Genomic DNA, 14,982 nt, shown 5'->3' with positions numbered 1-14,982 from the left:
TCAATCGGAACTACTCAGCCTTCCAAACCAAAAAAAAACAAACAAACAAACACACACACACAAACAAATTGTAAAAAAAGCAAATAGCTCTTTAGTGCGGGAGAAGTGGTTGGTGGAAAACAAGCCTCAAATCCTCAAATCAAATCAATGAATGATATATGATAGGTGGAATATGACAGGAATTAAATGAAACAGACTGACAAAACAGTCCCTGTTTAGACAGACAGTTATATATGTGACGAAAAAAACATTATGCGGGTACACATACACAGCACTACTAACTTAAAAAAGCAGAGTATACGTAACTAAAAGCAAAAGAAGCAAAACAAAACATTTTTTATAGTCAGTAAATAATAGGCTTTAGGAGTGCCGCTCCAGTCATGGATTAACAAACTAATGTTTACAGACAACACAGAAACATGATTTCCCTAAAACTTTAAATTGAAGTCCGAGAAATGTCTAAATTTATCAGACAAAGTTCCAGAATGTGTACCTAAATGATTGTTTCCCACAGATAGTACAGGTGGAACTTTGTAGTATTCTAAATGTTTCTAAAGTCTTATAAGTTAGATAGGTTTTCTTTCTTTAGCCAGGTGATCTTATAACAGATATTGATAATTATTTCTAGTTAATTCATTGAAATTAAATCACTGTTTTATATGAATAAACTTACGAAATTAGCGTTATCTATGGGTTAGCAAGTGTTACTATAGGATACCGAAGCTAATTCATAGATAACGAAATCCTATAGTTAACACTTGCTAACCCATGGATAACGCTAATTTTGTAAATTAATTCATATATAAAAGTGTTTTCAATGAATTAACTAGAAATAATTATCAACTACAAACGGTATTGATAATTAATTTTCCGTTATCTATGGGTTAGCGTGCGTTATCTATATGTTAGTGGATTGCTAACCCATAGATAGCGGAATTTAATTATCGATCACAGGTGATATTGTGAGTTACGGTCTGTTAACCAATAGATAATGGTCTGTTAACCCATAGATAACGGGGTTTTGGTTAATTTCGCGTGCCATACATATGCAGAGAATAATTCTTTTAATATACAAATTCATTATTATCTACCAGTCAGTGTATATATTAAAAGGTATAGTGGGAGAGGGGAAGTCGAGGGCGTAGTATACGACTCCTCGAAATGTCGGCGCCCTTTCCGTGCGAAACGTTCTATACAACAATTATTTAGATGTCTTTTGTTGCGTTTTGGGGAACATTCGTTCATGGTTTAGTCTTGGTGGAGTGTTGGTGTTTTCTTATTATGTCTGGCATTGTTCATTTTGCGTCCGTGGCCCGTCGGACACTGCGTTCTTCCGAGGCTGGTCTGGTAAATGAAGATATTAAGTTTTATACTTTATTTGTCCAAACATATACAGTGATCAGTAATCAAAATATATTTTTCTCATTATTTTAGTTTGATTTTATTTTTACTTTCATTTATTAAATTAGTACTAGTTTTTCATTTATTTATTTGAATAAATAAGATTTTAACTGTTTACTTTAAATGAAACTTTAGATATAACTTTACTTCTAAAATTTACTTCACAATTATTTCGCATGTAAATTTATGTTTTGGATTTAAGTAATATTTTAGAAATTGACATTTATTGGTACTTATGAGAGGTATAGTAACACTATTTTATGATCAATATGAAAATAGTGAATTTAAGTTATTGTTTTATGCGGTTAGCTCTTAACTATCTTTCCCCAAATGAAATGTATTTTTTACAAGTATTATATTTTGAGGACTGAGCTTAGTTTTAATATTTTTGCATACTTATGTTTTGTAATATTTATGAAATGGTTTATGCTTGTAAACATTGTATTTACTCGATTCGTTGAGAATAAAATTGTCACCTCCAGAACGTACGTCTATTTTAGCCACAATACACCATTGTCAGAAAAACAGAAAAACATTCAAAATCGGCCCAATAGATGATTTGGGTGATTTTTTTTATTGTAATCTACCAAAAAACTCCTTGACATGTAATTAATAATAAATATTATTTTTTCGCATTTAGTAAGTTTCTTTCATTTCGTTACATAGGACAGCTTGATTTTGTCCGAGTGATTACAAGTTTCAGTCTCCGAAATCACGAGAAATCAATAATTTTACTACAAATTTCAGAAAAAGCATTGATGCTAAATATGTCTTATGAAACCTTTTTCATGAATATGTATAATTAATTTTATTGAAATTTTTTATGGCCACAGACTTGAATTTTTATGTCTATGTAACGAAGAAATGTCCAAAACAATGTTCGGCTTTGCCTCAATTTCGAGTTTGATTATTACCTTTGTGTTATCTTTAGAATAAAAAAAAAACTTGCATGTTGCACAATCTAATTAAAACTAGCTCTTGTATTTTGTTCACTACGTTCCAGTATTCAACGTGGATGAAAAAAAATAATCCCAACCTCAAGTATATTTGTACCTGATTTCTGATTGTCGTTTTCGCGAACGCAACTATATGTACTTCCGGGACAGGGACGGTTACAAAACAAAGTAATTTAAAATGATTTCGTAAGAAACTAGGATTAGAAATGGCTTTCGTTCAGCTTTTTCGAGCAAATAACAGGCCTCTTGATGTTCTAAAGAGGTTACAATACAGTATAAATTTTACTAATCGTCGACGGCTTACACTTCTGAGACAAACTCATTGGACAGAAAAGGAGAAAAAATTATTTACTTGCCAGACGAAAATTTTCAATAGATTTTCCAGAGAAGTTAGAACTATATCAACACTGCTTAGACGAAGTGGTCACATTAAAAAAGCTGCAATTACAAGACAAGTTGCTGACCAGATACGATGCTTTAGTAGATCAAGCTCGGTTTTAAACAGACATGACGAAGACCAAGGAAAGCAAGAGAAGGTTTGTATTTCTATGCCAATTATGGTAATGAAAGTGCGGGACAATGACATATTTCCTTTGGGGTGGGTGGGTTTAGTCTTTAGATTTCACATTTTATTGGACAGTTTTGTTCAGTTGAGCAAGATTTGACAAAAATGAGCCACCGATTTTCTAGAAACCCCCTTTTTCAAAAATTTTGTTTTACACATTTCTGGATATGTTACAATGTATCTTAGTGTACTCTTACAACATAAGAGGTTGAATTTCTATTCCTCCATTCCGTTAGCTTGCCAGACAAGCTCTAGCATTGCTGGAGTAATCTTACAGATGTTACTGTATATGAGACAGATATACAAATGTATGTGTACAGCAGATGTATATGTTTGCAGCTTAGAATAGGATAGTGATCATGATTGATGCCAATCATAAGATATGATTGTGAACTGTTTTCCTTGCATTTGCTTTATGTTGAGATACATGTACATTTGCAAAACAAGTAATGGTCCAATTGGTTGTTTTTATGGTCTTGACTATCCTTATGGATCTCACACGACCACCCTTAGGCTAAAAAAAATAAAATGTCTGTTTAGAGTTACATTCCTCCCAAAAAATAGGGTAGGTAGGTAGGCATTTTCATTTTTTTTTTCAATTTATTTTTTCTCGACTAAAGTTAAGCCTATATTTGTAAAATAGCATCATGTTCAAGTCATGAAAATGTATGGTTTTAAGAAGAAAGTTTAATTTTTAACATACACACCTATTAATCATGTCTTTTATTACAATACACATATTTTTTTGTTGGAGCTTTGAACAAAATATAAGTACACTGTATTTTAAAATGTTACCTGCAAATATATTTTAAAAAGTTAAAAATTTCTCTGTTAATTGATGTATTTTTTTTAAAGACAAAGTGAAAAATGCTTATTTATATGAATAAAGTGTGATCAGAATGTTTCATTCATTTATTTCATTAAACCTTGAGTATGAAGAATGTCTGACCTATATGTATAGATGTACAAATGTATGTCTGGTACTGTAAAATAAGTGGCAACAAGCAGAAACCGCTACCCTGTCTTGAGCAGCTGAGGTCACTCTAGGACTAATGCAAGTTCATGTAGCTGATTGTAATATGTGTTTCTTCATAGTGTTGTTATATGTGTCTTCTATGTCTAATAATTTTGTCTGGTTTTCTGTTTTGGACTTCAAAATTCAAACCTCCTTAAGGCTTTTAATGTTTAGTTGTTACAAACTATCTGTCTAAAACTATCAGTCTGACACTGGACAAAGACTGGGGGATAAAAGGCTCTTGAATATGATCTGTTGAAGTTGTAATTGAACCTGCACAAGAAAAATCTAATTATTTCATGTATAAAGCGTTAAATCTAAGAGAATGTTTAAAGAACTTTATTGCAAATGTTTTTCTGACAACTTCTTCATGATAGAGCTCAAAAGCTCCTTAAGTACAATCAGTCTGTTTGGAAGCGCTGACACGAGAGAGGTGCTTTCTTGGTGACAGAATTTATTATATTTTAGTACCACTCGTGGCTTCCATTGTGCTCATCATAAGTAATACACTTGGATCAACGTGATATAAATCAGTCTCCTATTCAAACGCTATTGTGACCTAGTTTTAAACGTACTTTCAGTTTTACCGGAAATGATCCATATTATACCGGAAATTGGCGGAAATTACCAATTTTGTTAATTTTGGAGCAAAAATGTATTAGGGTCGGGAGAAAAAATTAGGGTAAATTGGGAAACCTGAGACAGACATATTTTTTTTTGGCCTTATGGGGATTGTGTTAGTAGATGTCTGTTAGTAGATGGAGGTAGCGAAGCCTGGCCTTCAGAATTACTGACCAAAGAACCCAGTCAGAGTATGTCCTACTAACTTGCGACTGGGCTGCTCTGTTGACAGTCTGTCCTACTCCCAGATCCCATATTGGTCTAAGAGCATTTCCCTACTCTAACTGTTTGGGAGTTGGTCCACGTGAAGATTGACAAGTAATGGATTTCAGTCCTGTCTTTTATACAGTTTGTACAAGTAAATGTTGAATCACATCAGTGGCATACTGGTTATGTCCAGGACTTCTCTAGCTACATGTACATATACAATGTAGGTAAAAAATGATCCAAGCAGTCCTTCAGGTTGTGATACACACCAAGGTATTTTGTGTACCAGAGCAAAAATAGTTCAAATGTCAAAGAAAAATGTTTACTGTTCTTCCTTTATCCAATGGGACCGCCAATCAGGTTGTGGTGTGTTGTTGAAATCTGTTGGTGGGTTATGTCCCTTTGAACAACTTGCTAAAATGGTTTGCATTCTGTAAATATGAGAAGGGACTTTAAGCAAGTTCAATAGCGACAGAGCATCAGCAACATCCTACATGTGCAGGGCCTAACCTAAACATACATATACATGTATATATGACAAGGAGAAGTTTTTGTTAATTCTGTTTGAAAAATTAGTTTTGACATTTTTGTCTATGTTCAGTAATCTATTACAAAAACTTCTCCCTGTCAAAGACAAATCTTAAACAAGGAGAAGTTTTTGAATGTGATATGAAGATTTTCTGTCAAAACATGAGTAACTCAAGATCTTTCTGTCTGAAGTGATACATGTATATATAGTCAGGAAGTGATTGTTTGAACTTTTAATGCAGATGCATATCATGTGTTATAATATAGGAATGTGTAATCAAGGGAACCAAGATTTGAGCAGAAATTAAAAGAATACATAAAGTTTATAATCCATGGAAAAACAGATACGCATAACAATGAGCATGAAATAACCAAAATAACATGTTCAAGAAAGACAAAACACTAAAAACTGAGACTATGGACCAGATTGGTAGGGTAAGCATTCTCTGCTTTTCTAGAGTTGTTGTTAAAATGGCAATTCTGGGATAGGTGAAAGCGGAAAGGACAACTTGGACATGGCGAAAAAGTCAGTTTTCATGATGCAAATGGATCCATGAGTTCATGATGATGGCCATAAAACTTAGTGTAGTGATGACTTGAATCTTGTAGCAACAAAACCCTGCTCCAGAAGCTTAACTGTAAGAAGTCAAGCATGGTACAAAAAGTCTGCATAGTTTAATAGGGCAAGCTCTGGCATAACATTTGAGTTGTCATATGAAAACTTCATACTGAAGTGCTAAAGGAATGTGCAGAGCTGATAGGAAAGTTGACAATACAGAATGAGAAGTCATCACATTTCTCGTACAGTACATCCAGAGTAGAGATTATCAAATTCCCATTTTGGTGTCACTTTTCAGAGTGACTCCAGAAATTTCCCAAAAATGCCATAAAAATCCTGGAGTGGTCTTGGTGTAGTTCCTCCAAAAGGCAATAAAATACTCCAAGCTGGGAGTTTTTTATTGCCTTGATTATCCTTTGAAGTACCACCTACATGTACATCCTGACTTACCTGTCAGGTGAACATTATTACAATACACAAGGTAATAATAAACTTGGAGTGACAACAAAATATTCCCAAGAAGACAATAAAATACTCCCAGATGGGAAAAATTGCATGGAGGATTTTAGGTGTGGACTATCCACTAGACACCAAAATAAAAGTAAGAGAATCCTCCCTCTCTGGATGTACTGTATATTCTTTTCTTGAGTTTTCATTTGCCATTGATCTCAAAATGTAGGACGAGATACAAGACTGACTTCATAATGTATTTAGTGTCCTTTATCTCAAGTTTTTTTAGGATAGATATTGCATGTTTAGAATCCCTGAAACTAGGATTGTTTAAAGATAAATTACCTGATTTATATAGTGGAAACTGAGAGCAAAGGATTTTCCTTCTTTGTGATCGGATAAGCTATCAGGTCAGCCTCTTAAAAATGTAGGAACAGGTCAGCCAGTAGCAAAGCACAATCGTTTGTTGAAAAACACAGTCACCACACTGGACATATATGTTATAAATAAAAAATCTTTCATATTCTCATTGGTGCAGACATCTATGATATTTACATAACAGTGCATTATCAATAAAGTTAGAAAGAAATAGTAGTTAGTAGAAATAACTCTTTCCTTCATAGGTTTAGCCCAAAATAATATTATTTGACTTTTACGCTTGGAAAATTTGTCATTTTCATATGTATACTAGTAATTGACACAAAATGGCAAATCATATCCTTGCACCACCACCCCCTTTCTGAGGAACCCTGGCTGGTACCCCTCCTTTTCAAAGTGTCGCGGTTCGTCCTTGCCATCCACTCTTAACAAAATCTATAGGTAGCAGTAATCAGCCTTGTCTAAGTCATGTTGGTCTTCCTTTTTATATGAATGTAAAAGTTTATGTCGTTATCAATAAATATTTTGTGTTAATGTCACAACTTGAGTATTAGTTGGTAAATATAGGCCTTAACTCACAGTTACATCCATACCCCAAAAGGAAAGTTGGCATTAGCAATTCTTAACCTTTTGGGGTTATGGCAATGGCCTGAAATTATTCCATTTTTTTTTTTAATTAGGGGCCAAAACGTGCATTTCATGAAATTGTCCCCAATTGTTCTATCAGATATTTGAATGAAGTTTGAAAAAGATTCTATGCGAATCAAGTGGAATTTTTTAATTTTTGGTCTTTTGTTATGCAAAGAAGAGGAGTTATTTTGCATAGATTAGATGGGAAATTCACAATGTATGTAATGTGTATGTACTAAGTATATCAATGCTACATGTAGATTGTACTTATAAAAGAGAGGTTAGTTCCACCATGTCCATAGGGAGTATGTATGTTGTGACCCAAATTGTTAAAAATTTGCCAACGTGGTCAGGTTATGACCACAGGCCCTTGAGAGTTAGGACCAGGAATTTTTTTTATATCTCCAAATTATCATTAAATTAATTTATTTCCATATTTGGACTGTTATTTGTGTTCTCTGACATGATAATATTTAACGCTTTTGGTGGTACATTGTATGCCAAGATTTTTGTGTTAGTGAACACATATAACAGTCCAAATATGGAAACATAATAGTGATAAAAAAAAATCCTAGTCCCAAGGGCCTTGGTTAATGCAGCTTCATTTACCGTAAAATGGCTCAATTGAAGTTACTTTTCAACCAATTTCAATGTATGTTTGCTTAGATTTTGTGTACAAGAATTGTATAAAATAAGATTTGATTTTTTATACTTTCAGGATGAAGATGAAGATGAAAAGGATGAAAGGAAGGAGGCCATGGAAATGATGAGGAAGGCAATCACCAGACTGACGGCCTTAGCTGTTCTATTTATCTTCTTGGCCAACACATTTTTTTCCAGTGATGATAATGATAGCAATGGACCATACAACCGAAATTTGTCATGGAAAGAATTTTACTATGACATGCTGCTAAAGGGTGAGGTGGAACGAATTGAAGTAATGCCTGATGGGAAAATTATTGTCCACCCACATCAAGGAGCTGTTATTCGGGGAGAGCAAACATTTCATACTAGATATGTGTTAAAACTACCAGATGGAAAAGACTTCAAGTTCGAAGAAAAAATCAGAGACACCGAGAGAAAACTAGGAATAGCACCAGAAAATGGACTCTCTATTCATTATATTAAGTTAAATGCTTTTGAAACAAATTTAATGAACTGGCTTTTGTCAATTCTAGTTATTGTTGTATTGTTCAATCTTTTTGCTGGAATGAGTGGTATGAAGGGTCTTAAGACAGACAAATCTTTATTTGACAGTGTGACTAAGGCTAGATTTACAAGAGTTGATGCTAAAAATGCTATGAAGAGGAAAACAACTTTTAAAGATGTTGCAGGTCTTCAAGAGGCAAAAATAGAGGTCATGGAGTTTGTTGATTATCTTAAAAACCCTAAGAGGTACAAAGAACTTGGTGCAAAAATTCCAAAAGGATCTCTGTTACTAGGGCCTCCAGGGTGTGGAAAGACTCTTCTAGCTAAAGCAGTTGCTTCAGAAGCTGGAGTTCCATTCTTGGCTATGGCTGGATCAGAGTTTGTTGAAATGCTTGGAGGTACATGTTCCTTGTAAAAATATGATTAAAGACACATTGATTTATATTAAAAATGAAGCAAAGTGATATAATTGACTTTAAAGTGCCATTTTGAGTAAGAATCAGGTAATGGGTGGCACATCATTTATCTCAATTTGGTCTTTTTTGCCTGAAATATATTCAGTACATCTAGAAAACAACTGAAAAGCTATTTAAATTTTATCCTGGAGCATCTGTGACGTACATATTTTTTGACTGCTTATATAAGGAAAATGTGCAGGAAAATTTTCCCGCCATTTTTCCATAGTGCATTTCAACTAAATTTGAATTATCAATATCTTCAAAAGGTAAAGTTTACAAACACTTTGACGTTAAAGGTTATGGGGTATAAATACTTGGATAATGCAATAAAAACTTCATGCGCCACGCCTTATACACATTTTGCCTGATTCTTAGACGGATAAGTATTTAAGTATTCATGCAAGTTTATGTACATAATTAGTAAAATGACTATAAGGTCTCTGTCTGGCTTAAAAAACTTGCATGTCTGTGGGATTACTTGAAACATATTAAAAAAAAAAAGAACATTGATACAAAATATGTATCTACATCTAAGGGCTATACAATGTACTTAGGTATAAATGTATAAACAGAATTGTGTATTACTTTGATGTGAGCTTATGCAATCACATTGCCTTCTTCATTCATTGAATTTTCGCATTTTGCTCAACTACACAAAAACTCATTGACTTGGCTGTAAAGATGTATGGAAGAGCTTCTACAAAAGATCCACTTATGGTTCCTTTTGATCAAACTTAATGGGTGCCAGAGGCTATCTCAGTTTCTGATTTGTAAATTATCAAAGATGCACTTCTCTAAATTGTAGGTTACAATGTTTTGAAACTTGTTAGGGATGATGACCTCAATGCCCTCTACAAATGATCTTTCTAAGTTGCTCCGGCTAGTCAGTGGTGACAGGAATAATGTAAATATAGGGAAGTCTTTCAGTGATAAATTGTTTTATTTAAATGATCAAATGATAAGACCACATGCTTTGGTGATGGATCCAGGCTCTAGTTACATCCCATTGTCTCTAACACAAAGTATCCTTATTTTTTGCAGGTCTTGGTGCTTCAAGAGTACGAAGTCTGTTTCAAGAGGCAAGAAAGTCAGCCCCCTGCATAATATACATTGATGAAATAGACGCCATAGGACGTAAACGAGGAAGTAGTATGGCAGGAGGGGAAGAGGAACATACACTAAATCAGCTTCTGGTGGAAATGGATGGAATGGGTACTATTGAAGGGGTTATAATGTTAGCTTCAACAAACAGGGCAGATATTCTTGATAAAGCATTATTACGTCCTGGCAGATTTGATCGTCATATAATGATAGATTTTCCAACGCTAGATGAAAGGAAGGAGATGTTTGAAATGTATTTAAAACAACTTAAGTTAAGCCAATCACCAACAGAGTTCTCATTAAAATTAGCACAGTTGACACCCCGTATGACAGGAGCAGATATAGCTAACATATGCAATGAGGCTGCTCTTCATGCTGCAAGAGAAAAGAAAGTTTCTATTGGTGTATCTGACTTTGATTATGCTGTTGAAAGAGTTATAGCGGGTGTTGCTAAGAAATCCACTGTTTTAGGACCTGCAGAAAAAAAGGTTGTTGCATACCATGAGTCAGGTCATGCCTTAGTTGGATGGTTGTTAAAAAATACTGATGCTATTCTGAAGATTTCTATAATGCCGAGAACTAGCAGTGCTCTTGGTTTTGCTCAAACAGCACCCTCAGACAGAAAACTGTTTTCTAAAGAAATGTTGTTTGAACAGATTTGTGTAGGATTAGGTGGGAGAGTAGCTGAATCCCTTATATTTAACCGTGTCACAACAGGAGCTCAAAATGATCTACAGAAAGTTACAAGAATTGCATATAAACAAATAAAATCATTTGGTATGAATGATGAAATAGGATTATTATCTTTCCCAGATGATGAAGAAGGTTTTGGTTCTAAGCCATATAGTAAAAAACTAGCTGCAACTATTGATGGGGAAGCTCAAAGTCTCATTGCCAGGGCATACAAACACACAGAAGAATTACTGACTGAGAATAAGGACAAACTACACATGCTAGCTGCTGAACTATTAAAGAAAGAAGTCATCACATATGATGATGTAGAACGTTTAATTGGTCCCCCACCCCATGGAGAGAAAAACAAGATAGAACTGAACAACTTGATGGAGTCAAATGCAAAGTAATTATTTTGATCTTTAAATTATGTCATCTTTCTAGGCTGAAGATAGCCTTGTCTAAATGTATTAAATACAGCACTATGTATGTATCCATGCAGATATTACATACATGTATTTATATGTTAAATGGTGTATTGCTGGTGTATATGAAGCACATTGTAATAATAAATTGACAAATTATGAGAACAAAAATTGAGATGATACATATACATGCTTAAAATGATTAAGTTTTTGTAGGGTTTTGACAAATTTTATTTTGTTATGATTCAATTTTATAACCATTATTTTATTTTGATTGATTTGACCAAAAGTCAATTTATTCTAAAGGTATACATGTGTTAGTTTAAATACTGAGTGTGAAACCAAGAAGAATTATGACACCAAAATTATCTGTTGTAAATCAACAAATTATTGTTCAGAATACTACTTTTTTCAGAAACAATAATGATAGATTTTTAACATGAAATTTCAAATCTAACACCATTACAGTACATATTTGTGCGATAGATTGGAAAGAATACCTAAATAACATACTGTGAAAGTACTTAAATTTGTGGATATAACTTTTCTTGAATTATGGAAAAAACACAAGTTCGTGGATTCTTAAATTCATTGTTTTGAGGTTTCCAGTATACACATCAAGGGAAATCTTCTTATAGTTGGGAACCAAATTTCGTGGTTTGGGCTACCCACGAAAACTACGAAGATTGGAAACCCACGAACAATAGTACTTTCATAGTATATGCGTTTACAGTGGTGAAGCCTATTGTGGAATTCAGCAGCTAGTGAAGTATATTTTTGTCACTGTTGGACTGTCGTGATATACATTAAACATTTATGATGTAATAAATATTTACTTTTTTAATACGATAGCAAAAGAACATGCAGTCATATAATGGTATGGCACTGTCTGAGTCAACTGCAGGCACTTGGTTTTTTGTTCAATAACTTAAATATTAGTTAGTTGATCCTATTAAAATTTTGTTACAAGATTCCAAACATGAAAAGGAAGGTTGATTTTACTTGTGGGATTATGGCCTTAACGGTTTTGGAATTAGGGGAAAAACTAATTTTTCAAAAAAAGTGAATTACATGTACGTACTTAATTCCAGTAAAAGCATATGGATGTCTAAGGTATTGTTCCACCAAAATTATATACAATTATGGTCATACTGGGATTGATTTTGGGGTTTATGAATTAGGAGCCAAACTAGAGGCATTTAAGACCTTGAATTGCTCACCTGTCACGATAAGCAACATTCTTTTTGTGTAAAAGTGGCCATGTTTTTTCTTGGATAAAAATTCCTAAGCTCATAACTTATTAACAATCATATCATTTCATTGAATTCTGTTCAGTAGTTTCTGAGAACATCCTTTAAAGTAACATTAAAATAGCAAAAAAATGTCAAAAAAAGGGCAATAACTCCAACATGGAGAAACAGATTTAAATGCAAATTTGACAACAGATAGATCTCATTATGCTGAGCATTTTGCCCTTTGTCGGAATTAGTCTAAACCTTGCTTGCCAAAAACAGCAGTCATGTTTTTAACGGATCAAAAATCCCCACATCAATTCTATGAAGAACACTCAAAGAATATTCATACTCAGTTTGGTTCTAATTGGTCTGGTAGTTTCAGAGGATAAGATTTTTGAAAGAAATAACAATAAAAATTGTGAACGTCAATAAAGGGCAGGAACTCCAATATGGCGCAATAGATTAACACTCAATATATCCACATATAGATCTCAAAGGAAATGAATCTCTGAAATTGTTCCACAGAGAGTCATATCCAAAAAGGAAGGTTTGAACAGATTTTGGATGTTGTGATTGGAACCAATTAGGACATAGAGGCCAAAAAGAGCCTACTTTGTTTCTGGTCAAATTTCTTATATTATCCTGTGTCAAATGTCTAATTGCAATCAAATACGCTGGGTAATAGTAAGATGGTGTGTAATATAGATAAACATGTACACATTTTTTCATTGTGCGTAATGCAGACATACATGTACACATGTTGAATTCCTAGGGCGATTCCAGGATTTCTGATAAAATCAAAGACTGAGTGAGGTGAGACCATAAAACTTTTAAGTGTAGAGCTTGTGAAAATCAAGATTTCATGCAAAAAAACTTTTTCCACCATTTTAGGAGGGTACCGGTTTTTGCCTCATATTCGCTCCTGATTCCTGTTTTTAAGGTTCATTCAGGTAGTCCGAATTTCCTCTGACCCTGCAACCCTCCTCTTTTATTTGGATATTGATATGTCGGGTTATCAATATCCAAATAAAAAGAGGAGGGTAGTAGGGTCAGACGAAATTCGGACTACATTCAGGAAGCTATATAAAAGCACAAGCCCCTGAATAATCGAACTCCGTTGAGTGGTTTAGAAGGGGTTGCACTGCTGAAATGTTGATAGACCAATAGATAGGATGATTCCCTCTTTGTATAAATACTTATTCTGGGAAATATTAAGAAACCTTTTTTTTAAACCATATCGCAACCACGTAAAGAACATAAAAATCATATCGAATGGAACTGCCAGTACCGGTACATTAGATTGGTCTATAAATTGTAGCTAACTGTGCTTTTTTACATGTTTTTAAAGATACTGCATACAACTCAAATAGGTGACAGGTTTTAAGTTGTTTCGTAAACAAATCATGGAATGGTATTTAGGCACCCACCAATATTTCGTGAACAAAAATAAATGTCAAACAAATTTTTGCAAAATATTGCATTTTTCTCACCCACGGAAAAAATAATGATTGTATAGTTTCCCTTTATTTGAAAATATTGATTTCGGTCGCAGCTGATTAAGCACTTATAAATGCGATATCAAATCAGAATAAAATTGTTCGGTTCGTTACGTTCAATAAGCATGAAAATCCTTTTTAATGAAACAGGTCAATTGTTCGATTTTTTTTTAAATAAAAATCGAAATGAAGTTCGCATTAATAGAGAGAAGTAATTAGGCAAAGTTTCACGAAAAGGGCATTTTACTGCAGTTGTATAATTGTGTGCAATAACTTTAACTTCTATACTCACAGCTGTCAAAGTGAAAAAAAAATATGCCCTTCTACTTGCCGACTTCTTCCTTCACTCTTATGAAGTTGACTTTGTAGCTGATCTGATCCGAAAGAAAGGACGTCATCTAGATCCTTTAATCTCAGTTTCCACTATATAGATGACGTATTATCGTTAAACAATCCTAGTTTCGGGTATTTACTTTTCATTCATAATTGTCAACTTTCCTTTCATCTGTGGCAACATCCCTTCAGCACCTGCGTATGGAGTTTTCATGTCACAACTCATACGTTATGCTAGAGCTTAAATTGTCGTAACTACGCAGACTTTTTGTATCCCGCTATACGCCTAACAATTAGGCTTCTGAGCAGGGTTATGTTGCTACAAGATTGAAGTCATCACTACAGAAGTTTTATGGTCGTCATCATGAACTCGTGGATCGTTATGGTGTATCCATCTCCACCATGAAAACTGATTTGTTCAACGTGTCATAGTTTTCCTTTCCTCTATCGTCTACCTCGGACGACTTTTATGAGCAACTCGGCGGCTGTTTCTAGAAAAGCAGAAGACGCTTACCCTACCGGCGAACCTGGCCCATGCTCCCAGTTTTTAATGAGTCCGAGTTGCTCATTTACTTTTGTTATTTTGTATATATTATTTTAGTTACTGTATGTTCTTTGTTATGTTTGTCTGCTTGCACATTCATGTTTTTGTTACTTTGTATGAATGATTTTAGTTATTTTATGTTCTTGGTTGTGTATGTTTGTTTTTCATGTCTGGTCTTTGTCTCTGGGATACATTCTTTTGATTACCGCTATAACCTTGGTTCCCTTTATTATTCTTCCATGTCTGGTCTTTGTCCCTG

The 14,982-nt window shown here is 34.0% G+C and overlaps 1 protein-coding gene across 1 annotated transcript; it reads left to right on the top strand.

The window, feature by feature from the left end:
* The first annotated feature begins 2,498 nt into the window (after positions 1-2,498).
* Positions 2,499-11,944, top strand: LOC148616397 (mitochondrial inner membrane m-AAA protease component paraplegin-like). The gene is made up of 3 exons (XM_088583399.1): positions 2,499-2,893; positions 8,029-8,857; positions 9,959-11,944. Exons 1-3 carry the CDS (start codon positions 2,564-2,566, stop codon positions 11,098-11,100), a joined length of 2,301 nt encoding a protein of 766 aa, XP_088439525.1. The 5' UTR covers positions 2,499-2,563; the 3' UTR covers positions 11,101-11,944.
* Positions 11,945-14,982: the final 3,038 nt, after the last annotated feature.

Source organism: Perna viridis, chromosome 5 (genome assembly GCF_037379345.1).
Source record: "Perna viridis isolate PV_CMFRI_1.1 ecotype Kerala chromosome 5, ASM3737934v1, whole genome shotgun sequence".
NCBI lineage: Eukaryota > Metazoa > Mollusca > Bivalvia > Mytilida > Mytilidae > Perna > Perna viridis.
This window is presented reverse-complemented; position numbering and strand designations above follow the sequence as displayed.

What these genes read in the sequence shown, in the direction of transcription:
- LOC148616397 (XM_088583399.1), top strand. Translation starts at nt 2,564, where the DNA reads ATGGCTTTCGTTCAGCTTTTTCGAGCAAATAACAGGCCTCTTGATGTT. An exon ending in ACCAAGGAAAGCAAGAGAAG is followed by an intron (nt 2,894 to 8,028) that starts GTTTGTATTTCT and finishes TTATACTTTCAG; the next exon opens with GATGAAGATGAAGATGAAAA. An exon ending in GTTTGTTGAAATGCTTGGAG is followed by an intron (nt 8,858 to 9,958) that starts GTACATGTTCCT and finishes TATTTTTTGCAG; the next exon opens with GTCTTGGTGCTTCAAGAGTA.